Source organism: Pelophylax lessonae, assembly GCF_965119305.1.
Source record: "Pelophylax lessonae genome assembly, chromosome: 8".
Lineage (NCBI taxonomy): Eukaryota > Metazoa > Chordata > Amphibia > Anura > Ranidae > Pelophylax > Pelophylax lessonae.
This window is the reverse complement of record NC_138775.1, coordinates 244,190,600-244,215,964: the sequence shown is the minus strand read 5'-3', so window position 1 is coordinate 244,215,964 and position 25,365 is coordinate 244,190,600. Positions and strand designations below refer to the sequence as shown.

Sequence of the window (25,365 nt, the reverse complement as noted above, 5' to 3'; positions counted from 1 at the left end):
TCCCACGTTCCTGGAATCCAGGCTATAGCTATTGGTGAATTGTATAATTCCCTACATACTCTCAGCCGAATCCAAAAAATGTGCAAGTTGGTGATTTTAGAATCGATTTGCTCGTCTCTTATTTCAGGGTAATGTCAGAGAAGGGCTGTACAGATAACAATGGGCGAATAATGAATTGAAACATTAACAATACTTTTTTTGAAATGCCTGTTTAAGCCAACTCACAGACAAAAAAATCTGCAATTTACAGCCTATCTTTCTAATTAGCAGATAGTCTGTTTAAATAAGAACACAAGAGCCAGACACCTCACACTGAATTGCTTCAGCAGTACAAATCCATCTGTCTGACAAGTAGACAGCTACTTGTAATGTTAATGCACAAAACATATCAAGAGAGAGAAGTTCTAATATCAGTGGAGACGTATGTTTGAAGAATTTCCATTATCTCCATAATTCAAGAAAATAGCAGATGAACAGGGAAGAGAAGAAGTGCTGGTTACCCACAGCAACCAGTAAAAAGCTTCCTTTTAGGAGAATAGAAAAATTCTGACTGGTTAACATAGAGAATAACAGCAGACCTTTTTTAAATGTATTTATTCAATTTTTCATGAAATATATATATATACATATATATATATATACACATTATACGTATATATATATATTTACACACGTATGCATGAATAAAGAATGTTACAAAAACATCCTCTGAGAGCAACTTTTCCCAACCTTTCAAAGAACAGTTTGGTGACAAACAATGCCTTTTCCAGCATGATGGAGCACCTTGCCATAAGGCAAAGGTGATAACTAAGTGGCTTAGGTAACAAAATATCGAAATGTTGGGGCCATGGCCAGGAAATTCCCCAGACCTTAATTCCATTAAGAACTGGTTGTCAATCCAAGTCCAAACAGGCAGGTGAACAAAAAAAAAACCCCACAAATTCTGATGAACTCCAAACGTTGATTATGGAAGAATAGGCTGCCATCAGTCAAGATGTGGTCAAGAAGTTGAATGACAGCATGCCAGGGCGAATTGCAGAGGTCTTGAAAAAAAAGGGTCAACACTGCAAATATTGATTCTTTGCATAAATTTCATGTCATTGTCAATAAAAGCCTTTGACACTTATGAAATGCTTGTAATTATACCTCAGTATACCATGATAACATCTGATAAAAAGATCTAAAAATACTGAAGCAGCAGACTTTGTGAAAATAATATTTGTGTCATTCTGAAAACTTTTGGCCACGGCTGTATACATTTTTGTTTTAAACCAGTTTAGTGTCACTTTAAAGTGGTTGTAAAGACTAACCGTTAAACCTTCCAAGATTAGCTCCCCCCCACCTGAGCTTGATCTTGATGTAGTGCTGTTAGAGCTGCTCTCTCTCTAAAGGCTTTGATACAGATGTGCAAATCCCAGGCTCTCCTTACCTATCTGCAGAAGGTGCTCAACCTCAGCAGCATTACAGAGGGAGAGTAAGTCAAGAGGACCGTGGAGTCACTGGGGATGCTATCTGATTGGATGTTGCAGCCCCATGTAACTCTAGCAGCCATCTTGGGTCAAGCAAATCCTACTTAGGTCCATGGATTTCAGGCTTCGCATATGGGTAGTGTAGGGGCAGGCCACCATCTGACAGGGACAGCAGGGAGAGGTTCCAGACAGTCAGGGAAAGGATAGGAATGCACCATCCTTCCTGGAAACCTTCCCATTTGCACCTCCCCAAAAGCAGGAGCCACTGGCTCCTGCTGCTGTCAATCAAACACACTGAGGGGGGAGGGGGGGGAGGGGGCGTGGATGAGCCGCGCTTGCTATAGGGACAGATAATGAAGACGAGAAGTGGACAGTGCCAGCAGGGGATCCTAGAAGAGGAGGTTTGGGGCTGTTCTGTGCAATACCATTGCACAGAGCAGGTAAGTATAATTTGTTAATATGTTTAAAGCGATTGTAAATGTAAAAATAGTAAAAAAAAGAGCAAAGATGTCTATACTTACCTGCTTTGTGCAATGGATTTGAACAGAGCATCAGCAAACCTCCTCTTCTCGAGTCCCTCATCTGTGCTCCTGACCCCTCCTCTCTGTCCAGTGCCCCTAGTGGGCCAAGTCCCACTGACACAGACAGCAGGACTTGGCCCAGCCCACTGCTCCCTCATGACTGGCTTTGATTGTCAACACTGGGAGCCAATGGTGGTGCCCCAGCGAAGCCAGCGAGACCCAGAAGTGAGGGAAAAGAAGAGCTGCAGACGTGCTTAGCGATGAATCGAATGAGGGCTCAGGTAAGTAAAAGGGGGAGGGGAGATTGCTGATGCCCAAACATGTTTTACCTTAATGAAAGGAATGCATTAAGGTAAAAAAATGTTTAGGCCTTAAAACCACTTGAAGCATCGCACTTTACAATATAATATAAAACACAACATTATATTGCAGAGTCGTGTTTCAAGGTTTGAAGTAGGGTGGTATCGGTCTAGTTCTGTTGAGCTGATGTCAATTCATGGCTATATTGGATATTGGGCATTCCTTAATTGCACACCCTGCAATTCAGATTCAAATGATGGAATACTTCAGCACTTACCGCTTTCAAAGCAGGCATCAAATATTAGGTTCCCTCTTTTTGGTTGCCCAGAATAGCCTGGGGGTGTTACAATCAACTTGGCAATGTTTCTAGACATGGCGGCTTCATGTTCCAGTCCACTTCCTGTATTAAATCATAAGAAAAAAAGCATAGTAAGACTATTTTGCTTCATTGCTTACATCAGTTTTGTATAGTAATAAAAGTTCATTAATTACTAAAGATTAATGTACTGTATATCACTGCTCTTTCCATGGTGATTAAATAAAACCTTTTTCTTAAAGTTAACGTTTACAGGTTTTGAAAATGTAGGCTAAGCATACAACACAAAAATTGCTAAAGCATTAAGTGCAGGTATGTAGACAGCTGGAATGACTGTATATGCTAATTATTTTTTGGGGAAAATGGGTTTTGGTCTCACCTCCAATACAGGTCATTCGCCTAGATCAGGGGGTCTTCAAACTATGGCCCTCCAGTTGTTCCAGGAACTACAATTCTAATCATGCCTAGTCATGTCTGTCAATGTCAGAGTTTTACAGCTGGAGGGCCGTAGTTTGAAGATCCCTGGCCTAGATGAATGACGTGTACTATGCCTGCTGTGTGTGTGTGTGTGTGTGTGTACGTCACATATCCCAGGAGCCCTTACTGTTTGATTCACACATAAGGAGTGGGGTGGGCCTACTGTTGCGTCATCGGGAGGCCCAACGGCTGAACCCAGAAGGTGGGCCTCTTCATGACGTCAGAATCAACATGGGGGAGCAGGACTGATCAGTGGCATGGCATGAGAGGGTTCTAGCAAGACAACGCTGGATCCACTTGATAGGTGAGTATCTGAGTATCTGAAATATGCAGGGCACACCCACTTTTTGGATAAAGGTTTTCCATAAATAAATAAAATCTGACCATTGCAATTACACCTGTCAGTTGTAAATGGACTGTCTCAACCCTCTAACTGCTGCTTTTTCTGGATGGCTTGTCTGTTCAAGGAAGTTAAAAAATAAGACTTACTGGCAAATAAAGGAAAAAAAGCCTAAAAATGCAGCCACCACATCAAAGAATTGGTAAGCTATAATATATAAAATTTTTGTTTTTGGGTGTAAAGTGAAATTAAAGTGTTGTTTTTTTTCTCTTTAAGGCTCCATGCACACAGGGCGTCATAAAAACGTGCTCCAAAGCTGTTTACATAACGCCGGGAAACAGCAGCTGTAAAAACGTGCTTTCAGTAGCTTTTTCTACTAGCGTTATTGCACGTTTGGCCACAGTAGCTGTTAGCAGCGTTTTTTTCTGCCTCCATTCAAAATCAATGGTTCCCTATGGGAGCCTATTGATTTGAATGGAAGTCACACCGCAGGTCGGATCAGGGTGATCCGACTTGCGGTGCGACCTGCACTGTGAGAATCTTGAGGGGGAACTCCACGCCAAAATGGGGAAAAAAAACGGCGTGGGGTTCCCCCCCAGGTTCCAAACCAGGCCCTTCGGATCTGGTATGGAATTTGAGGGTAGCCCCGCGCCGAAAAAACGGCGTGGGGTCCCCCCCAAAATCCATACCAGACCCTTATCCGAGCATGCAGTCCGGCATGCCAGGAAAGGGGAGGGGACGAGCGAGCGGCCCCACCCCCCCTGGATCATACCAGGCCACACGCCCTCAACATGGGGGGGTGTGGGTGCTTTGGGGCAGGGGGGGCTCTGCACCCCGCACCTCAAAGCACCTTGCCCCCATGTTGATGAGGACAAGGGCCTCATCCCCACAACCCTGGCCGGTGGTTGTGGGGGTCTGCGGGCAGGGGGCTCATCGGAATCTGGAAGCCCCCTTTAACAAGGGGGCCCCCGATCCCGGACCCCCTCCCTATGTGAATGGGTATGGGGTACACTGTACCCCTACTCATTCACCCCATAAAATGCAGTGTATGGAAATAACGACAGGAGACGTTTTGGAAAATTTATTAAAAATCTTCATCCGGCTCTTGTCCTCTCCGGGGGTCTTCTCCTCTCCGAGGGTCTTCTGCTCTTTTGCTGTCCGCCCTTCTTGTCTTCTCCTCTCCGGGGTCTTCTGCTCTTTTGCTGTCCGCCCTTCTTGTCTTCTCCTCTCCGGGGGTCTTCTGCTGTCTTCTCCTCTCCGGGGGTCTTCTGCTGTCCGCCCTTCTGCTGTCCAATCTTCTTGTCTTCTCCTCTCCGGTCTTCTGCTCTTTTGCTGTCGGCTGTCGGTTGTCCTTCTTCCTCCGGTCCTCCTCCTCCGACGTCTTCAGCGATAATGCCGGCCTCTGGTCTCTGCAGCTTATTATATAGCCATTAGGGGCGTGGTCGCCAGATGACGTCATCGGGAGACCACGCCCCCTTGTGTCACAGATGACGTCATCTGTGACACAAGGGGGGCGTGGTCTCCCGATGACGTCATCTGGCGACCACGCCCCTAATGGCTATATAATAAGCTGCAGAGACCAGAGGCCGGCATTATCGCTGAAGACGTCGGAGGAGGAGGACCGGAGGAAGAAGGACAACCGACAGCCGACAGCAAAAGAGCAGAAGACCGGAGAGGAGAAGACAAGAAGATTGGACAGCAGAAGGGCGGACAGCAGAAGACCCCCGGAGAGGAGAAGACAGCAGAAGACCCCCGGAGAGGAGAAGACAAGAAGGGCGGACAGCAAAAGAGCAGAAGACAGCAGAAGACCCCGGAGAGGAGAAGACAAGAAGGGCGGACAGCAGAAGACCCTCGGAGAGGAGAAGACCCCCGGAGAGGACAAGAGCCGGATGAAGATTTTTAATAAATTTTCCAAAACGTCTCCTGTCGTTATTTCCATACACTGCATTTTATGGGGTGAATGAGTAGGGGTACAGTGTACCCCATACCCATTCACATAGGGAGGGGGTCCGGGATCGGGGGCCCCCTTGTTAAAGGGGGCTTCCAGATTCCGATGAGCCCCCTGCCCGCAGACCCCCACAACCACCGGCCAGGGTTGTGGGGATGAGGCCCTTGTCCTCATCAACATGGGGGCAAGGTGCTTTGAGGTGCGGGGTGCAGAGCCCCCCCTGCCCCAAAGCACCCACACCCCCCCATGTTGAGGGCGTGTGGCCTGGTATGATCCAGGGGGGGTGGGGCCGCTCGCTCGTCCCCTCCCCTTTCCTGGCATGCCGGACTGCATGCTCGGATAAGGGTCTGGTATGGATTTTGGGGGGGACCCCACGCCGTTTTTTTCGGCGCGGGGCTACCCTCAAATTCCATACCAGATCCGAAGGGCCTGGTTTGGAACCTGGGGGGGAACCCCACGCCGTTTTTTTCCCCATTTTGGCGTGGAGTTCCCCCTCAAGATTCTCACAGTGCAGGTCGCACCGCAAGTCGGATCACCCCGATCCGACCTGCGGTGTGACTTCCATTCAAATCAATAGGCTCCCATAGGGAACCATTGATTTTGAATGGAAGAAAAAAAACGTATAACGTGGCTTAACGCACGTTAAGCAACGTTATGGAGCCTTATGGAGCCTTTAGCAGCGTCAGACGTTTTTTGCAGCTTGACGCTGGAGCTCCTGAACCCACAGTTCCTGGGTTTTTTTTGGAGCTGTAAAACGCCTATGCCACTTGGAGCTCCTAAAAGCTCTATGTGTGCATGAGGCCATAGAATAACATGGATGGGCGTTCTGCAGCTGCAAAAAAAAACGTCTGACGCTGCTAACAGCAGCTGTAAAAACGTCCAGTGTGCATGAGGCCTAAAATAACAAACGTTATACTTACCTGCCCTGTGCAATGGTTTTGCACAGAGCAACCTGGATCCTCCTCTTTTAGGGGCCCACGCCAGTGCTCCTGACCCCTCCCTCCTGCCGGGTGCCCCTAAAGCAAGCAGCTTGCTCTCGGGGCATTGAAACAGGCGCAATCCTGATCCATGGCTCTGTGTGTCCATTCACACACACAGAGCTGCTACTGGGGCCAGCCCCCTCTGTCTTCTGTTTGGCTCACTGGCTGTAATTGACAGCAGTGGGAGACAATGACTCCCGCGGCCGCCAAAAGCCAATCAGGAGTGTGAGTCCCCAGAGAGAAAATGTAGACAATGCTGGATTGAGAGGGGGCTCAGGTAAGTATTAAGGGTGGCTGGGGCAGGTCCTGCACACAGAAGGCTTTTTACCTTCATGCATAGAATGCATGGAGGTAAAAAGACTTGTGCCTTTGCAACCACTTTAATACCATTTTAAGTAATATTTTCAGGTCCCCTGCCCCCGATCCTCATCCTGTGAGTGAATGTTGAAGGAGAAGCAACACACTGATGAGCTCATATCTCTGTCATTCTGCTTTCTGCATCTATCAGCATGTCCCTTGCTAGCACATGGACTGATTGGCTCTATGTGCTGCTTCTTCCTCTTCATATGTTCCTATGTGAGCTCTGCTGTACAGAGGACTGCAGATACCAAGTTAAATTCAGATACTTACACTGCTTGTGTTAAAAAAAAAAATATTTAGAAAAAAACATATTTCTAACAATGTAATAATAAATACAGAGCTGAATTAAATCAGCAAAATGGGAGGAATATGTCAGCACCGATGAAGGACTTCATTAGTGTAGGGTCGTTGGAACTAGAGTATTCTTACTGTTAGTTCTGTTTTGTTTTTGTCTTTTACATCTGCGTTCCGGTACCATGATGACCACTTTGAATCAAATCTAAGACTAATATAATCTTTGTGAACAAAAATGAATACTGTATGTCTAAAAACTGTAATGTCACATTTTGATGCCAAAATAAACAATGAATTTAAACAAGATAAAATATACAATGTTCCAAAACTGTACACTGGGCATTGAAATTTCCTGAGTATCGGACTGCATATTCACAGACCTGTCAGGGTGCCCATGCTGACCCATGTCCACAGCCAAAAGAACCTACAATGGGCATGTAAGCATCAGAACTGGACCATTGAACAAAGGAAGGTGTCCTGGTCTGATGAATGATTTTCTTTTACATCATGTGGAAGGCAGGGTGTGTATGTGCCGCTTTCTTGGGGTAGGGATGGCAATAGGATGCAGTTTGAGAAAAAAGGCAAGCTAGAGGAGGCAGTGTGATGATTGGGTCCTGCCAATCATGTCGATGTTACTTGACACGTACCACCTAACTAAACATTTTTGCTTACCTAAATACATCCCTTCATGGAAATGGTATTCCCTGAGGGCAGTGGCCTCTTTCATCAGAATAATGTGTCCTGCCACAATGCAAAAATGATTCAAGTATGGCTTGAAGAACATAACAAAGAGTTTGAAGTGTAGACTTGGCCTTTAAATTCTCCAGATCTCAATCCAATGGAGCATCTGTGGGATGTGCTGAAAACAATATGTGCATATCATGGAGGCTGCACATCGCAACTTACAGGACTTAACCACTTAACCCCCAGAAGATTTTACCCCCTTCCTGACCAGGGGGTATTTTGCGATTCGGCACTGCGTGAATTTAACGGACAATTGCGCGGTTGTGCGACGCTGTACCTAAACAAATTTGACGTCCTTTTTTTCCCACAAATAGAGCTTTCTTTTGGTGGTATTTGATCACCTGTGCAATTTTTTGATCATGCGCTATAATCAAAAAAAGAGTGACAATTTTGCAAAAATAACAATATTTTTCACATTTTTTTATATGAAATCCCCCCCCCCCCCAAAAATGTAAAAATCGAATTTTTTAAAAATTTTTGGCCAATTTGTTTTCTGCTACCTATGTTTGGTAAAAAAATCACAATAAGCTTATTTTGATTGGTTTTCGCATAAGTTATTGCGTTTACTAACTAAGGGAAAGATTTTTGTCATTTTTGTTGTTTTTTTTTTTTAACGAGTAATGGCGGCGATCTGCGATTTTTTTTGCGGGACTGCGACATTGCGGCAGACAGATTGGACCCTTGACTGACATTTTTTACACTTTTGGGGGTACCAGTGACATTACTGCAGTAATCAGTGCTATACATATGCACTGTTACTGTAACAATGACACTGGCAGGGAAGGGGTTAACTTTATTGGAGAGGGAGGGGTTAAGTGTGTCCCTAGGGGCGTGTTTCTTACTGTGCAGGGATGTGGCTGTGTGTGTAACAGCACAGATCAATGGTCCTACATAGCAGGACCGTTAGATCAGTGCTTTTACACAGGGGAGAATGACAGGCGGCTTTGTTTACATTAGCCGCCTGCCTTTCTCCCTTCACAGCGGACGATCGCGAGTGACCGGCGGACATCGGGTCCGCCGGTCACACGCACGGAGGTGTCCATGAACGAACCGAGAAGGGAGCGCGCCTCCGGCGGCGCACGCCCGCCCGCTATTGGCTCCCAGGCTAGTGACGTACCCATACGTCACTTTGCCTGGCCGGGGCTGACCGCCGCAGTATATGTACTTGCTGCTACTGACCACTTGGTGCCAGATACCACAGTATACTGTACCTGGTGGAATTCATTGCTCAATGGGTCAGGGAGGTTTTTGTGGAAAAAGTAGCTGTTGTGATGGCAAAAGGGGGCCTAATCAAAATGAGGTGGGTGATTATAAAGTTGTGGCTGATTGGAGTATACTGCATAGAATATATTATCTTCATACCTCAAAGGAGACCCAGGGCACTTAGTAGAAGAACTGGTGCATGTGCCCTGGATGCCAGGGTCTAGCAAAGCCCCTGCTTTATAGCCCAACTTCAGCCTCAGCTATTAACTATCAATTGTCAACTGTTAAATAGATAACATAAAGGTTGCTTTTTGACTTATATTGCTTGTCTTGCTTCAAATGTCCTGTTCCGTCTGAAGGCTCCCTCTAATTTCTGGGTTAAATAATGCCCAGCGTCATTCAAGCACTCCCTCTTTTTCCTGGGTGTCAAAAAGACGCCTCTTGTTGTCTCCTGAACTACATGAGGCATCGCTGTGCACGTTTCTGGTGGCAAAGGTGGAGCCCCAATTACCTGCTCAGTATTGCCCACATGAACATGACAGGCACCAGACTCCTGGCAGTGCAGGCACTCCTAGTGTCTGTTAACATCTACCCTGCTAGGAAAAGTAAGCAATTTGACACATTGCTCCAGGCATATTTTCTTTCCTGCATTTTTCGTATGAAAAAAGAAATTTTGCACAAATGGATTTATCCGTAACTCACCTTCACAATGCTCCACTTGGATAAGCTAATGTTTGCTTTACAAATTAATCAGACTGAGGCAAATTAATGGACACAAAAGTTCTTTCAAATCTTGGAATCATTAACTGTTTATGAACTTTATTTAACGAAAAAATCATTCAAAGTTTTGCTCTGACTTCTTGGTATGCCATTAGAACACAATGTTCTCCTGGTTCACCTTAAAGTCCCGTACACGCGGGCCGAACATCGGCCAAAATCAGTTAGTAGAGTAGATACTGGCCGTGATTTGGTCCATGTGTACAGGTATTTTTTTGACAGATAAAAACAAAGAAAGGGGCGCACCAGCCTAGCGCATTATCCTCAGTGGGCTTTTTAATAATATACATTTTAAAATCAGCTACTCGCAAACATGCATAATATTCCAGCATTTCAATTCCATAGAGCAGTCTCTTTATGAAAGTCCAATGTCTCGTGGAGACGGAGGGCTGACGCGTTTCGAGGCCGTGCCTCTTCCTCAGAGCAAGTTTGTGAGTAGCTGATTTTAAAATTTATGTTATTAAAAAGCCCGCTGAGGATAATGCGCTAGGCTGGTGCGCCCCTTTCTTTGTTTTTATTTGCAGTGTTTGGTTGACCACCCCTGGTCGTAGAGGGCAGCAAAGCTTAGCCATAGTGGATGCCAAGTGTGAGTTCCGTGATGGAGGCAGCCTGAAGACCCAGTTCTGAGCGCAGGAGCAGGGTGCTCAGCATCTCTATTTTCGTTTTTGGACTTTTTTTGACAGAAGCTGATCTCATGACCGGTTTCTGTTGAATGAGCATGCTGGAAAACCAGCAGCCGATCGGCATCGAATTGGCGCTCTCAGCCAATGGCTGCAAGGGCTGACCGGCATGTTCTCGAGGGGGGTGGTCCCTCTATCAGAACACAATAGCACAGTGGAGAGATCATTGTACTAACATTGAATAGTTCGTACAGGGACCTCCTCACCAGCTGCTGGGTTTTTTTTTCTATGCTTAGCCTTTACTGTGTATACCAGGCCTTAGTCTCCTCCAGATCTTTATCTTTAGCAATCTCTTCCTTGGTACCCTGCATTGCCAGTTTGCCTTGTCTTCCTGGTACAAGAGTTGATACAGTGTTATGTACAAGCAAGTGGTTACCAAGGGTAACAAAGGTCTCTCTTGCAGCCTGTTGTAAGCATGTACATGTGACATGTGGGATAGCTTATTGCAGTGAGGGAGATTTTGTGGCCCTCTATCCATGAACAGGTCCGCATCCCATGACAACAGGAGCAGATCGGCACCGCAGAGGTCCCCAGCCCACACACAGGTATGGAAGAGGAAGAGGTAAAGGAAGTGCAAGCATATAGAGTCAGCACTAGGTGCACGTCAGGGCTCCATACCGTTACTGGGAGTGAGGTATCGGTTATACGCTGGACAGGTGGAGAGGGCAAAGGCTCTGCATGTCCCTCCTAATTGCACAAGTAATCATGGTGATGAACATTCCATTGAGACTGAGTTAGTACAGTCATCTGTTCAAACAGAGTTACCCTGCGTGTCAGGCAGTGACCCTGTACAAAGTGCCTAGCATAGCCCAGAAGAACCAACCCTGGTGTAGGCCTCACATGTGACCCTTGCTTGGTGCCAAAAAAAACACCTTGCTTGGTGCCCAAACAACCACCCCATCACCCTACTCCTTACATGTGCCTCTTTTATATTGTGGTGCAACACCCACACCAAATTCAAAATAAAATACAGACAGATTCATATACTACAAAACTGGAGCTAATTAAGACCAAAGCTCTTTTAGCATACAGAGGGAGACCCTGGCACAGACAGATTTTGCAAAAGTGTCTCAAATGAATTCTAAAAGTGGCGCAGTGTGAGCCAAATTCAGGTACAAGTTCTAGACAGGTCCATGAATTTGGCACATGCTGCACCACTTTTATAAAGCACCTGAGGCACAAAATCTGTCTGGAAAAGTCTATATGAATTCCAGAGACTGTGTTCTAAATACTTCTGACTTAAGAAGCAAGACAAAAAATGCTTATATATGGTAACCATTAGGTGTTGCGCATTTGAGCACTACATGCTACAGAACACTAATACTTTATATTCAGGTCCTATGTTCACCTCTCTCTTAAAAGGGACACCCACTAAAGAAGGCAAAATGAGCAACAGTTACATAGGAGTGTATTTATAAAAACACTGCATAGCATGTCACCTAGTGAAAGTGTATGTACATTTATTCTGTATGGATAAAGCAAAAATAAATGTTATTAGGATATTTCCTATGCTGGACAAATGTTCTAATTGACTTATAATTTGAAATACTGCATTCAGATACAAGATGGGGTTCTAAATATCATCAATTCCTATGATACTTAGTTCCATCAAGTGGCCAAATGCAGTATTTTCTGTTAATAAAAACATTCGTCCAGAATAGGAAAGAAGCTAACAACATTTGTTTTTCTTTGCTCCGTTTCCATTGCATGGATGGAAATCCATTTCCCTTTGCAAATTACTATGGACATTTTTCCATATATACCCCCCTCAGCGTAATGGTTATCACATCTGCTTAAGGCAGGGTTCACACTGGTGCAATTCCAGATATCTCATATGATTGCCACTGCATTGCTGTGCACATCACATGCCATGTCTGTGCACTGCAAATTCAGCTATACAGTTTGTATGGCTGAAATCACATTGCATTCAGACCAAAATGGTGCAGGACCCTTTTTTGGTCTGGGCTGGAATCAGATTACATGAGTGTTCAGACCCATGCAATCGAAATTCGTCCAGTTCCACAGTTCGCAGTGCGTTCTGCAAACCGATTTGGGGGTGTCATTAACTTAATATTAACACCCACAGCGGTTCACAGAGAGCAGTGTGAACTGCCTGCGAGTCAGATGCGATGCAGGAACCCACACAGGAATCGCTGTGCTTCTCGCATCGCATCAGTCTGAACACAGCCGGAAGGTCCTGAGTTCTATTCCCAGTAAAACCAATACTTTAAGCAGCTAATGAGACTAGGTCTAGAAAGTGCATAGTGTCATCAGTTCTTGATGGATGCAGCTGGCACAGTTTAACTGGGCATGGAGCAAAAAGCATTGAGCTAGGAACACTGTTTAACCACTCCCCCCGGAGTATAGAAAAATGATGGTGGGCGGGATGCGTTCTCGTTTTGGGACAACGTCAAATAATGGCGCCCCAAATTGGCCGCTCTGTCTCCTCTGCGAGGAGATGCCGCTGATCGGCTTTCCTCACCTCACACTCTGTTAGTGTGTGGCGAGGAGAGCCGATAAATGCCACTTCCTTGTTTATATGTGACTGGCTGTGTCCAATCACAGCCAGTCACATGTAAACAAGGAAGTGACATTTATCGGCTCTCCTCGCCACACACTAACAGAGTGCGAGGCGAGGAGAGCCGATCAGCGGCATCTCCTTGCAGAGGAGACATGTACAGGTAATCAGGGCACTGATCATCAGTGCCCTGATTACAGTACAGCCCCATCAGTGCCACCAACCAGTGCCCATCAGTTACACCAATCAGTGCCCATCAGTGACACTATTCAGTGCCCATTAGTGCTGCCAGTCAGTTCTGCCTTTCAGTGCCCATGAGTGCTTGCTCATCAATGCCCATCAGTGCCACCTATCCTTGCAGCCTATCAGTGCCCACCAGTGCTGTCTATTAGTGCCCACCAGTGCTGCCTATCAGTGCCCATCAGTGCCACCTATCAGTGCTCCTCAGTGCAGCATATTAGTGCCTCATCACCAGTGCCACGTAATCAGTGCCCTTCAGTGCTGCCCCATTAGTGCCCATAAGTGCTGTCCCATCAGTGCAGCCTATCAGTGCCCATCACTGCCGCCTCATCAGTGCACATCAGTGAAGGAGAAAAATTACTTATTATTATTAATTAAATTTAGAAAAACTTTTTTTTTTCAAAATTTTCTTTTTTTAGCAACATATTAAAAACCCAGCAGTGATTAAATACCACCAAAAGAAAGCTCTATTTGTGTGAAAAAATGATAAAAATGTAATTTTGGTACAGTGTTGTATGATCACGCAATTGTCATTCAGAGTGTGAAACCGCTGAAAGCTGAAAATTGGCCCGCGCAGGAAGGGGGCAAAAGTGCCCAGTAGGCAAGAGGTTAAACATCAGCATGTGGGGGGCAGTCGGCAGGTTGGATGAAAGCACCCCTTTTCCCCAGCCATCATGAAAAGGTAGGTAGGGTTACCTGTTTTATGAATGATTTTTTTTTTTAAACACATACGTTTCAGGAATGCTTTACATTTTGTGTCCATGCATGTGCGTTAACACAAGTTATGACAATCGTTAACGCGCTCAATTGAGACAACCCATTTATTCTCTTCAAATATTTAGTTAGACACAAAACAGCGTATACTAGAAATAATAGAGTCTACTGATATGCAAGAGGCTATTGCCAGAACTTTATTTTAAAACTAAAAGCTTATTTTATTGCATTGGAAATCTGAGAGTCCACCCACTCTAAATGAATGGAATACGACGTTAGGGGATACTCTCCGACTAGAATGATGTATATATCAGTATAGACAAAATGAATAGTGCGCTAACCTAATATATGAATAGAAATCAATAAACATAACATTTAGTGATTAACACATATCAAAATAAGTGCAAAACATGTGAAATCTTATGATTAAGTCCGTGTTGATCAATAAAACAAAAACTGGGAAAAAAAACACAAGTCTTTCAAACGATGGTGGATATGAAGAAAGGTGTTCTGTGCCAAATAAACATGCCACTCTGTAAAAAGTGATCATGTTCCCAAATAGGATCCTTGATATTTGTCAAGGTGGCCCCTTACCGCAGAAAACCTTTACGGAAAGCTTCCACATATTGGACTTTCTATGTCGTTGGTATGATGACACTTTATGGTAAAGATGGATGCTTACCAGAAATTAGGGAGACTTGAGCTTGGACTGCTATAAAACAGGGAATTCCGCGAGGAAGCCTGGAAGCTGGTCCGCTTTGCAATGGTGAGATTCCAGCGATGTAGAGAGCAGGTTCCACAGAGCAGGTACCCAATGTAAAGAAAGGGACTGATAGTGCATTACCTTCAATACTTTTCACAGATGGGTCTGGACCAGCATTTGGCCTTCGGCACCACTAAAACTCAGGTCTCTGGTCTTCTTGATCTCGATCCAAGGACCACTGGCTTCTCATTTTTTGATCAAGACCTTTTGTGCAGGGTTTCCTCCATGTGGTTCCACCGTTTTTCTCACACGTGACTCCCGGAGTGCTGTCACCGTCCAATCACGTGCCCCCCCTCTCAGCTGATCACCACCGGTCCTCCCTCCGAACCGGAAGCTAGACGTGCAGAGATTGGAGAGGTTCTTCCACATTTAATTTTTCCAGTGCTGCTTTTCGCTTTTTATCACTTTAATAATTTGCGCACCTTTCACTTTTCACCAATATATCAGTATAGAGCAGCCTTTTTCAACCAGGCTGCCCAGGCACCCTGGGTTGCCCTCAGGTTTCTTCAGGGATGCCTTGCTAAAATGTCTATAAACTGCCTAAAAATTGTATAGAAGCCAACAGGTGGATGAAGCACTATTACAACCTTCCAGCCGCCAGCTTCCTAACAACCAATGACATCATCGGTTAATAAGGGGGACGTCAGGCGCCTGCACAAAATCCTTGATTGCCCCTCCTGTGCCCCTTTCTATCAGCACTGGGGTCACATTAGCTGAGTGAGGGAGAGACAGTGAGGGGGAAGCAGAACGCTTGAATATTTGACAGTACCAGTTTTCTGCGTTATATAAAACTATTTGTTTTGTTTTTTTACATATAGAATGGGGTGCCTCAACATTGTGCAGAATTTTAAAGGTTGCCTTGACTCAAAAAAGATTAAGAAACAATGGCATAGAGGATGCCCAGGTAGATTTGAAAAAATATGTGCCAATTGGCTAAACACCCCAGGCCTGAGCCCGGTTTAACTTCTGGGCAGACTTGGTATTCCTGGTGATGGTTCAGGTGTACTGGAGATTGATTAGTCCTAACTAACTGCATTTTGGTAATTATTACCGTTAACACCGTATGTGGTTGTTGTAGTCCTATCTTATTACTCATTGGCTACAACATTTTTCAACTTATCTACTCCATTTTCCTATGTGAACTCTGAATGTATTTCCTGTATTTATGACTTTTTTAGCTATGCAGATTTCTGTACACCCTTTGTGTTTTTAATAAAGTTTTGCTGCTGATTTAAAAAAAGGTCAACCCAATCAAAATCAATTGGCATCTGGCACATCAAATATTGAAATTTCCACCAAAACTGTCATTTAGGAGTCGAAGTGTTGTCAGAAAGGACAGCAGGGGAGGGAGAACGTATTGCTGAGCACTCTTAGGGCCAAGTTCACATCATAAAAACACAGTCTGGATGCATTCCAGATGCTTTTCAGCATGTACATTTTTTTAAGTTTTTGGTGCATTTCAGTGCATTTTTGATGCATTTTGGTGTGTTTTTGATGCAGTCCAGTGCATTTCCCCCCCTCTTTTTTCTTAACCTTAAATAAGGACATGTGTGTTTCAGTGCATTTTTGGTGCATTTAGGTGTATTCTGGTGCATTTTTGATGCATTTTACCACGCTCCAGTACTGTCCAGTGCAGAAAAAATGCAGCATTTCCTGCCTTTTTTTTTCTGGAACGCAGTGGAACTGACCACACTGGTGTAAACTATGCCATTGAAAACCATTTAACCTACTATCCATGCCTTTTTGATGCATAAAAAACACACTGGACTACATGTGGTGTGAACTGGCCCTAAAGCTGGATACCCACTATGCAATTTTCTTCCGATCTTCAGATTTTTTTCCTTTAGACTTACCATATAATATGAGGTCAGACCTAAACACTTTCAATTTGTATGCAATCAGGCAGGCCCTTGCACTACATAGTTGAAGGTAAATCTAATGGAAATCTACCAACAAAAGTTGTATAGTGTGTATCCAGCTTAAAGCGGAGTTCCGGGCACAGAATAGTTTTTTCAATGAACATACCCCCGGGACAGTCAGGGCTAGTACATTCAACAATGGATAGCCTCTGATCTGCCCCGGTTCGCACTTACCTGCAAGAAGAAATACTCACTTTTAAAATTTCTTCTCCAGCGTTGCCATCTCTGTTGTGGGCAGCTGAAGCGATCCTCTTCTGCGTCCTCTTCTGCGTCTTCTTCTCCCAGAATGCGCCTTCACCGGCCCCTCTCGTCATTTCCGGTGCGGCGCCGCATTCCTCCATAGCAGGGAATGCGGCGTTGCACCGGAAGTGACGAGCGGGGTCGGTGCCGTCGCATTGATTCCTGGGAGCGATGACGTTCAGCTCCCAGGAATCATTGCAAACCGGAAGTGACGGCTCGGGCCGTGGCCACAGAGGGAGGAAGTGGAAAATAGGTGAGTATTTCTATCTACAATTACAAGGTAAGTAAAAAAAAAAAAAAAAAATAACCCTAACTATCCAATTCCTTTTCAGGTGAAGAAGAGCAAGCGGATGGACACAAAATCGATTAGGTCGATTTTGTGCCCAGAACTCCGCTTTAAAGGGCCATACACACTATAAGATTTTCTGAAGACTTTTTACTTCAGATTTACCTTTTCTATGTAGTGCAAGGGCCTGCCTGGTTGCATGCAAATTGAAAGTGTTTAGGTTTGACCTCATTTTATATGGTTTTGGTAAATCTAAAGGAAAACGTCTTCAGAAAATCTTATAGTGTGTATGGCCCATAAGGCTTATAAGAATCCAACAAGTTGTTTTAACCCAACAGACCCCCACCTCAACCAGAGTCCTATTGAACCCAAGGGCTCCTCCAGAGGTTGCCTGGGTCCCTTGATCAATGAGCAATTTCTGTTTCTCGGATAAGCTCCCACTGACACCATTAATCTTGTTAGCTATCTGTAAGAGGGGAATTCTTTCCAATGTCCACAAGTGTAAAGAGCATTATTTCCACTGACCATTACACTAATGTATCATCATGAGTTATAGATATAGTAATTTTAGCAGGGTTTCCCTGAGGCCAGAAAGTTAATTCAAGGGTTCCTCTGTGTTGAAAAGGTTGAGAAAGGCTGTTCTAGACTACTTTGGCTATACACAAACCTAAGACATTCTACAAGAAGACTTCCAGATTGACAAATTCCAATTGCTGGCAGTTTGTAGTGCCGTGAGGATTTGACAGTCTCTATAAAGCCCTGACATAGGTCTCCTATTGCATCTCATCGTGATTCTGATTACATCCACTGCTCCAGCCTTGAGGTAGTGGGAGGCCTTTCCACCGAAACACGTTGGCTTTACTTTATGCTCTTAACCAATAAAACATTTCAAAAAGAACTCTGAGCAATATGAGCTTTTGTACTAAGTGCTCCCTAATATCCACCCAAAACTGCATTTCTAGCATTCTTGTTTTAGTATGGATAGAATGGTGAGAAGTTAGACCCCTGCGATATTTTTATTGCAGTCAGTTTTCCGGTTTAGGAGCTGCACCTTCTTGATTTGTGCTGGTAACCAATGTCAATGAGACATAGAGAGAGAAATCCCAAATTTTTGACTTGTCATTTAAGCAGGTGGTGAGGGGGAATCTTCATATGGGGACACTTGTTCAAGTGACAACTGTCTAACTTTGGAGAGCGGCCCTCTCACTTCTTGTAATATCTTTGACAGGGCTGGCCCGAGACATTGTGTTGCCTAGGTCCAAAAATAAAATGCTGCCCCCCCCATGCAAAAAAAAAAAAAATTAATGCCCATCCAGCAAAGAGATATTTTCATAAAGCAAAGAGACATCCCCATATAGTAAAGAGACAGCCCAATCCAGCAAAGAGGCATACCCATATATTCGACAAAGAGACATGCCCAGAGGGAGGGAGCCTTTGGTCCTCGGGCATTGCGCCCCTGTTGCTGCCCCTCCTAAAGTGCTGCCTGAGTCCAATGGACCCACAGGGACCCATGGTAGGGCCGGCCCTGATCTTTGAGACAGGGAGTGAAGAGAAATCTTTATGGGACACAAAAAATAGTGGTCAGGGTTTATCCATTTTCTACTTTATCCAAAAACAGAAAAAGAAAACAAAATGTTTTGGCTGTAGATACACTTGAAGATTTATGGCCGGTTTATACTTTCTGCGTGGAGATGAAACAGCTAGATTGTGAAGTTGCGTAGACTGATTGCTCCGTCACACAATCAGTAATCTCCTGGGTGCAAGGTCACATTGAAATCAGTGTGATACAAACAAAGTGATCAGTCTTAGCAATGATTTCCATTTTGTCTATTGCAGTACAGAACTTCATATGATTTTATGCCTTGTATGTAACGGAATTTGTTTGATAAAGGGATTGTTTACAGGTTTGTGCTTGAAATGTATGCATATTCATTTAGCTTTTTAATTGGTTTTTGATTGGTTTTCAAGTGTTGTTCTGCACTTCGAAGCTGAACTCCAGCCTTCCCTTTAGTCTTGCAGAGTTGTACAGGCTCCTCTCCTGTACTGGGATTGCTTATTCCGATTTCACCGCACACTGTGAGCTTCTTACAATGTGAATTAGAAGTTGCAGAAAATCAGACAGATCCCGATGAGACAAACATCATCTAGCATTTTCTTCCCCAGCCTTATTGTCCCCAACCTGCCCTCATTCATTGGATACCAGTTATTTTAATGAGGTAAGCTCAGGATACATAAAATGCAGTCTGCCTAGGAATGCCCATTCCTTCCGACTGACACCCATCCATTAAGTTATTTTGATAGCTCCAAAACTATTCGCAAGAGCCACACACTGCTTGCATCAGGATCAAGGACTCTGGAGAGGAGTACTAAGGCCGGATTCTGTGATGTTTTTAGAAAGCTATGTACAGCACCCTTATGGCCCCTTCCACCAGCTATGATCCACCTACATTCCACAGAGAGCACAGAGGCCAAACTATGATGTCACTGGGTGTAAAATGAGGAAATGGAAACTTTTTTTTAACATTTTAATAACATGTCAAAGCAGAGTTCTGCCCCCCTTAAAAAAAACGTAAAAGTCAGCAGCTACAAATACTGTAGCTGCTGATTTTTAAATAGTAGAACTTACCTGTCCAGGGAGCCTGTGATGTCAGCACCCGAAGGCGATTTACGTATCAGCTCTCGGGTGCCGCCGCCACCATCCAGAGTAAGGAACCCGGCAGTGAAGCCTTCCGGCTTCACTGCTGGTTCCCTACTGCGCATGTGCAAAGCTCGCTGTGCTTTGTAATTGGCCCGGCGGCGGAGGAAAAAGGAGGGGGCCAAACTTCCAAGCGACAGCGCCGCAGTGCTGTCTCCCAGGAAGTGGGGAAGGGTACCTGTCAAAAACAGGTACCCGTTCCCCCCTCTCCCCTGAAAGGTGCCAAATGGGGCACCGGAGGGGGGAGGACGCAGATCAGGGGAGTTCCACTTTTGAGTGGAACCCTGCTTTAATAAGGGGGAAAGAGGGACCAGGGAAGGCAAAATATGGGCAGATTAACGATTAACATATATCCCAACATCTCTTTAAAATGTTCTGAACGCTCAGGGGGTGGGAAGGGTCAGCAATCATGTGACCACTGTGATTGGCTGTCACTATGGTCACATTAAGGGAAACTGGTCCTGCTAATTACTGATAGTTAGTGAGGACATAGAGGTGTCTATTGGCACTTTTCCACTGCAAGTACCGGCTAGTACCGGCTTGGCTCTACTCGGCCCTGCTTGGCCCGGTTTGCTTTTCCACTGCTGGTACCGCATGGTATAGTGTCGGAACGGTTCGGTACGGTACGGTATAGGTTTGCTTTTCCACTAAAGTAGTACTAAAGTTAAGTGGGTGGGATAACAACGGGGTGGGTGTGATTCTCTGACCAATCAGTGGCTAGTAGTGACTGCATGCAAAGGATTGTGGGATATGGTACCAGTTTGGTACCTGTTGGAACCACAATCGAGTAGGTACTGTTTTTTCAGAGCCGTACCGTACCGTACCGTTCGGTTCCATGCAGTGGAAAAGCAAACCTATACCGTACCGTACCGAACCGTTCCGACCCTATACCATGCGGTACCAGCAGTGGAAAAGCACAAAAGCGTGCCGAACCGGTACAGTTCCATGCTGTGGAAAAGCGTCATATGACAGCTCAATCTCTGTGCTGGGAGTGCGCAGTGAGTGCTCTCTCTGTAATGAAACATTGATCTCCCAGTGACACATATGTGCGGTGTGTGGGCGTTAAAGCCCAAAACTTTTGCTGCCGCACCCATATGGTACATGTGGGGCAACAGGCTAAACTTAGGCTTCAAAGGAAAACTCCTGTTCAATATTTTTTAATGCTTTGGATAGAGCAGGGAAATGTTGAAATTTCAAAGTGTTCTATCTGTGGCACTGTGTAAATGTGTGGCTGCAGGATGGAGAATGCCTTTGGCGCTTAGGAGTTACGCCTTTCTGATAGGATAGCTTGGGTGGGTTCAGACTGGGATCCAAAGATGCCTGAGCTCATCTCTAACCAATGAGAGGACTATGAGGTTCTATCCCATTACCAATCTAACAAAAAAAGAAAAAACAGGTTTTAGCTTTAGATACATCTTATGATCCAGTAAAGGATTTGCTTATATATAAAATGCACCTGTAGTATAATTTACAAATACATTGCAGTTGTGAAAAAATCTGGTATTATATGACTGGAAAGCAGGCACTGAGTAAGGCTCCATGTACACGGGACGTTGTTAATAGTCCCTTTGAATGCTGGAATTTTTAGGACGTTAGAACCGTCCGTTCGGTCGCGTTTGTACCCGCGTTTAGTGGGCGTTTAGTGGGCGTTTAGCGGCGTTTGCGGGCGTTTGCGTTTAGACGCGTTCGGACGCGTTTGTGCATTTGAAATGCCAGGAAACACACGTTTGAACGCAAATAATTGCGTTCTAAAAAAAGTCCCTGAACGCAACTGCCTGCAAATGATTGTAAACGACCTGGTGTACATGGACAGATAAGATAAAATGTAGATGGGTTCAGGGGCTTCTGAAAAAAACGTTCAACTGCTCCTAAACGGCCATTTCCAGCGTCCCGTGTACATGGACCCTTAGACTCATTTTGATGCTGAAAAATGTGCAAGCCAGTTAAACATGTAAAAACCTGAACAGGTAATACCAAGAGTACTGGACACATCAGCTTTAAACATGAAGAAAAAAAAAATAACATAAGATGCAATTGTGGATCATACACGCTTCCTAAAATATCCTCAAAATGCCCTCTTTTTAGCCTGTGCTATTTCTTTTCAGTCCCCTATAATTTGACTTTGCTGTGACTTTCAATTTTCACTAGCTGTGCACAAAAACATGTTTTCAGGTTCTCCCTCTAGTGGTTATTTGTATGCAAACTTCTCGAACGAAACCTACCACTAGAAAATATCTGAGCTTCTACTGCTCGACATCTTCTGCTAATGCTAGTCACATACCTATTGTGATCCTCTGGCTTTAATGTATAGCTATTCAGTGGCCTGAAATAAGTATGCAAATCAAGAGGTTTGGCTTTAGCTAATAAGGAGGACAGCAGTGGCAGCTCACATATTTTTCTTATTGTAAGTTCCCTTTAACCGCCTGCCGACCGCCGCATGACGATTTACGTCAGCAGTCAGCCCCTCACAGGCAATGCGACGTAGGGCTACATCGCTAGCCTGTGAGGGTCTAGGGAGCGAGCGCGCGCCGCCGGAGATGCGCTCCCGCGCGGTCACGGAACCCCCCCCCCCGTGCGTGTGACCGGCGGACCCGATGTCCGCCGGTCACTCGCGATCATCCGTTAGAGCAGGAGAAAGGCAGGCGGCTAATGTAAACAAGCCGCCTGTCATTCTCCCCTGTGTATGAATAGTGATCATACGGTTCTACTATGTAGGACCGTTGATCACTGTTCATACACCTCAAGCCACAGCCAATCACAGTTAGAATCACGCCCCTAGGGACAAACATAACCCCTCCCTCTCAAAAAAAAGTTAACCCCTTCACTGCCAGTGTCATTTTACAGTAACAGTGCATATGTATAGCACTGATTGCTGTAGAAATGTCACTGGTAACCCCAAAAGTGTCAAAAATGTCAGTCAAGGGTCCGATCTATGCGCCGCAATGTCGCAGTACCGCAAAAAAAATCGCTGATCGCCGCCATTACGCATTAAAAAAAAAACAACAAAAATGACAAAAATCTTTCCCTTAGTTAGTAAACGAAATAACTTTTGCGCAAACCAATCAAAATACTCTTTTTGCGATTTTTTTTTACCAAACATATGTAGCAGAAAACAAATTGGCCTAAAATGTTAAAAAAATTTGATTTTTACATTTTTTTTTGGGGGGAATTTCATATAAAAAAATGTGAAAAATATTGTTATTTTTGCAAAATTTGCGCTCTTTTTTTTGTTTATAGTGCAAAAAGTAAAAATCGCACAGGTGATCAAATACCACCAAAAGAAAGTTCTGTTTGTGGGAAAAAAAGGACGTCAAATTCGTTTAGGTACAGTGTCGCACGACCGCGCAATTGTCCGTTAAAGTCACGCAGTGCCGAATCACAAAATAGGCCCTGGTCAGGAAGGGGGTAAAATCTTCCGGGGCTTAAATGGTTAAAGTAGATCTGTAGTGTGTTCATAATAATACATAATAATGCTAAAGTGCCAAAGCATCATACGGTGCCATACCATACCTTACTTGTGAGTGCATTCCACAGTGTGAAGGAATGACTGCATTCCTTCCAGGGAATGACTGTATTGGGGTGGCAGAGGGACATTTGCCCCCAAGCCAGTGCTGATATATTATATTGGGATTCTGGACCCAAGCAGAGATACTTCACCATTCTGATATCAGAGTGGGAACCGGAGCCTGTGGCACATGCTGGGCAGTATATAACCATTAGGGTTGAACGAACAGTTCAGCCCAAGCATGAGCATGGTTAAAGTGTATTTTTTGCAAAATTTTATCAGCAGTGCTTCCTTTCCTTTCTGGCTTATTTATACACACCATTATTGGCTCTACTAATCTATCTAACCAAATTTCAAAGGCCAGGAAGTGCACTATTAGTAGTTGATTGCTATGGCAGTAAAATCATGCATTGATTTGTCGTGTCCATGATTCATGGACAAACTTGATTTGAATTTAACCCAAGCTGGATTTGTCTTTGACCCAAACCCGAATCTCAGCATAAGTCTGGATACTAGTGTAACTATCAACAAGGTTTTCCATTATAGACATTTATAGAGCAAAACGTTGCTTTCTTCCTGGAAGGGAAGAGAACAAAGTAAAGTCTATATAGATGCAGAATTTTTGGTGTGTAGCGTTCACCTCCAAAGGAGCCACTGGCTGTATTGTTTCTCTTCTGCCCTAAGCCTGTGATGACCTGCCTTTACCTGGACCCAAGACTATACCAACACACCTTAAGCAGCATAATTGGGTTTTACTTAAGAGGCAAAGCCCTATGATTAGAAAGGGTGGGTTAAACAAGTAGAATAACAGTAGAGCAAATACAGTTTGATATGTGACACCAATTACAAATTTAAGCCAGCCACAGCTCACTAAGCCGGTGTGGATGAGCGATGAAAGTACAGTATTAACAGAGGTAGTGTAATGGCGCTTTTCCACTGCATGGAACCAAACGATTCGGCTCGCTTTTGTGCTTTTACACTGCTGGCACCGCATGGTATGGTGTAGGAACGGTTCGGTATGGTACGGTACGGCGGCGCTTTTCCACTGCATGGAACCAAACGATTCGGCTCGCTTTTGTGCTTTTCCACTGCTGGCACCGCATGGTATGGTGTAGGAACGGTTCGGTACGGTACGGTACAGCGGCGCTTTTCCACTGCATGGAACCGAACGGTACGGCTCGCTTTTGTGTTTTCCACTGCTGGCACCGCATGGTATGGTGTAGGAACGGTTCGGTACGGTACGGTACAGCGGCGCTTTTCCACTTCATGGAACCGAACGGTACGGCTCTCAAAAACAGTACCTACTCGATTGTGGTTCCAAGAGGTACCATACCTGGTACCATATCCCACAATCCTTTGCATGCAGTCACTACTAGCCACTGATTGGTCAGAGAATCCCACCCACCCCGTTGTTATCCCACCCACTTAACTTTAGTACTACTTTAGTGGAAAAGCAAACCATACCGTACCGTACCGAACCGTTCCAACACCGTACCATGCGGTACCAGCAGTGGAAAAGCAAACCGGGCCAAGCAGGGCCAAGTAGAGCCGAGCCGGTACTTGTAGTGGAAAAGTGCCATAAGGGGCCAGTAGGCAATGGAACACTTTATCAGTCCTGCTGGTGATGGGGCCTTTTCGTTGGAGCGCCTAACTGTATGAACAATATAGTGGCCAGAAGCCCCTTTACCACTGATGTATCCAGTTCTTGTTACAAGCAATCTCCCGTGGCTGCCGAAAGGGTCCTCCCTTTCGTGCCAAGTTTCTGCAGCTGTAACTGGTGGTGCTAGCTGGAAACACTTGTTGCTCTGGATAACTAGAACACACAATACAACTGGAACACACTGAAACAACAGTGTAGCAAATGGTCCTCTCAGCAGACAGTCTTCCCTGCAGCAGCACACATCTCTGAAGCTCACTCCACCAGTGAAAACAGCAGCAACCTCTGTACACAGTAGCACTGTCACTCTCTGCCTGGGCAAAGTCCTAGACCAACCAGGTGTCCATCACTAAGGCAAGAAAGTGATCACTGCTGTGCTTCTGCAATGTTATAAGGAAGACGTCCAGTGACACAATTTG

The 25,365-nt window shown here is 44.9% G+C and overlaps 1 protein-coding gene across 4 annotated transcripts in view; it reads right to left on the bottom strand.

Annotated features, from left to right (window-relative positions):
• The window catches only part of AGBL4 (AGBL carboxypeptidase 4), a 2,933,082-nt gene that overhangs the window by 2,710,423 nt on the left and 197,294 nt on the right, over positions 1-25,365 (bottom strand). For all 4 annotated transcript variants that reach the window (XM_082266214.1, XM_082266215.1, XM_082266217.1 and 1 more), the window contains exon 2: positions 2,568-2,690. In XM_082266214.1, coding sequence (XP_082122340.1) covers positions 2,568-2,690 — 123 coding nt within the window. The remainder of the gene's footprint in view (positions 1-2,567; positions 2,691-25,365) is intronic.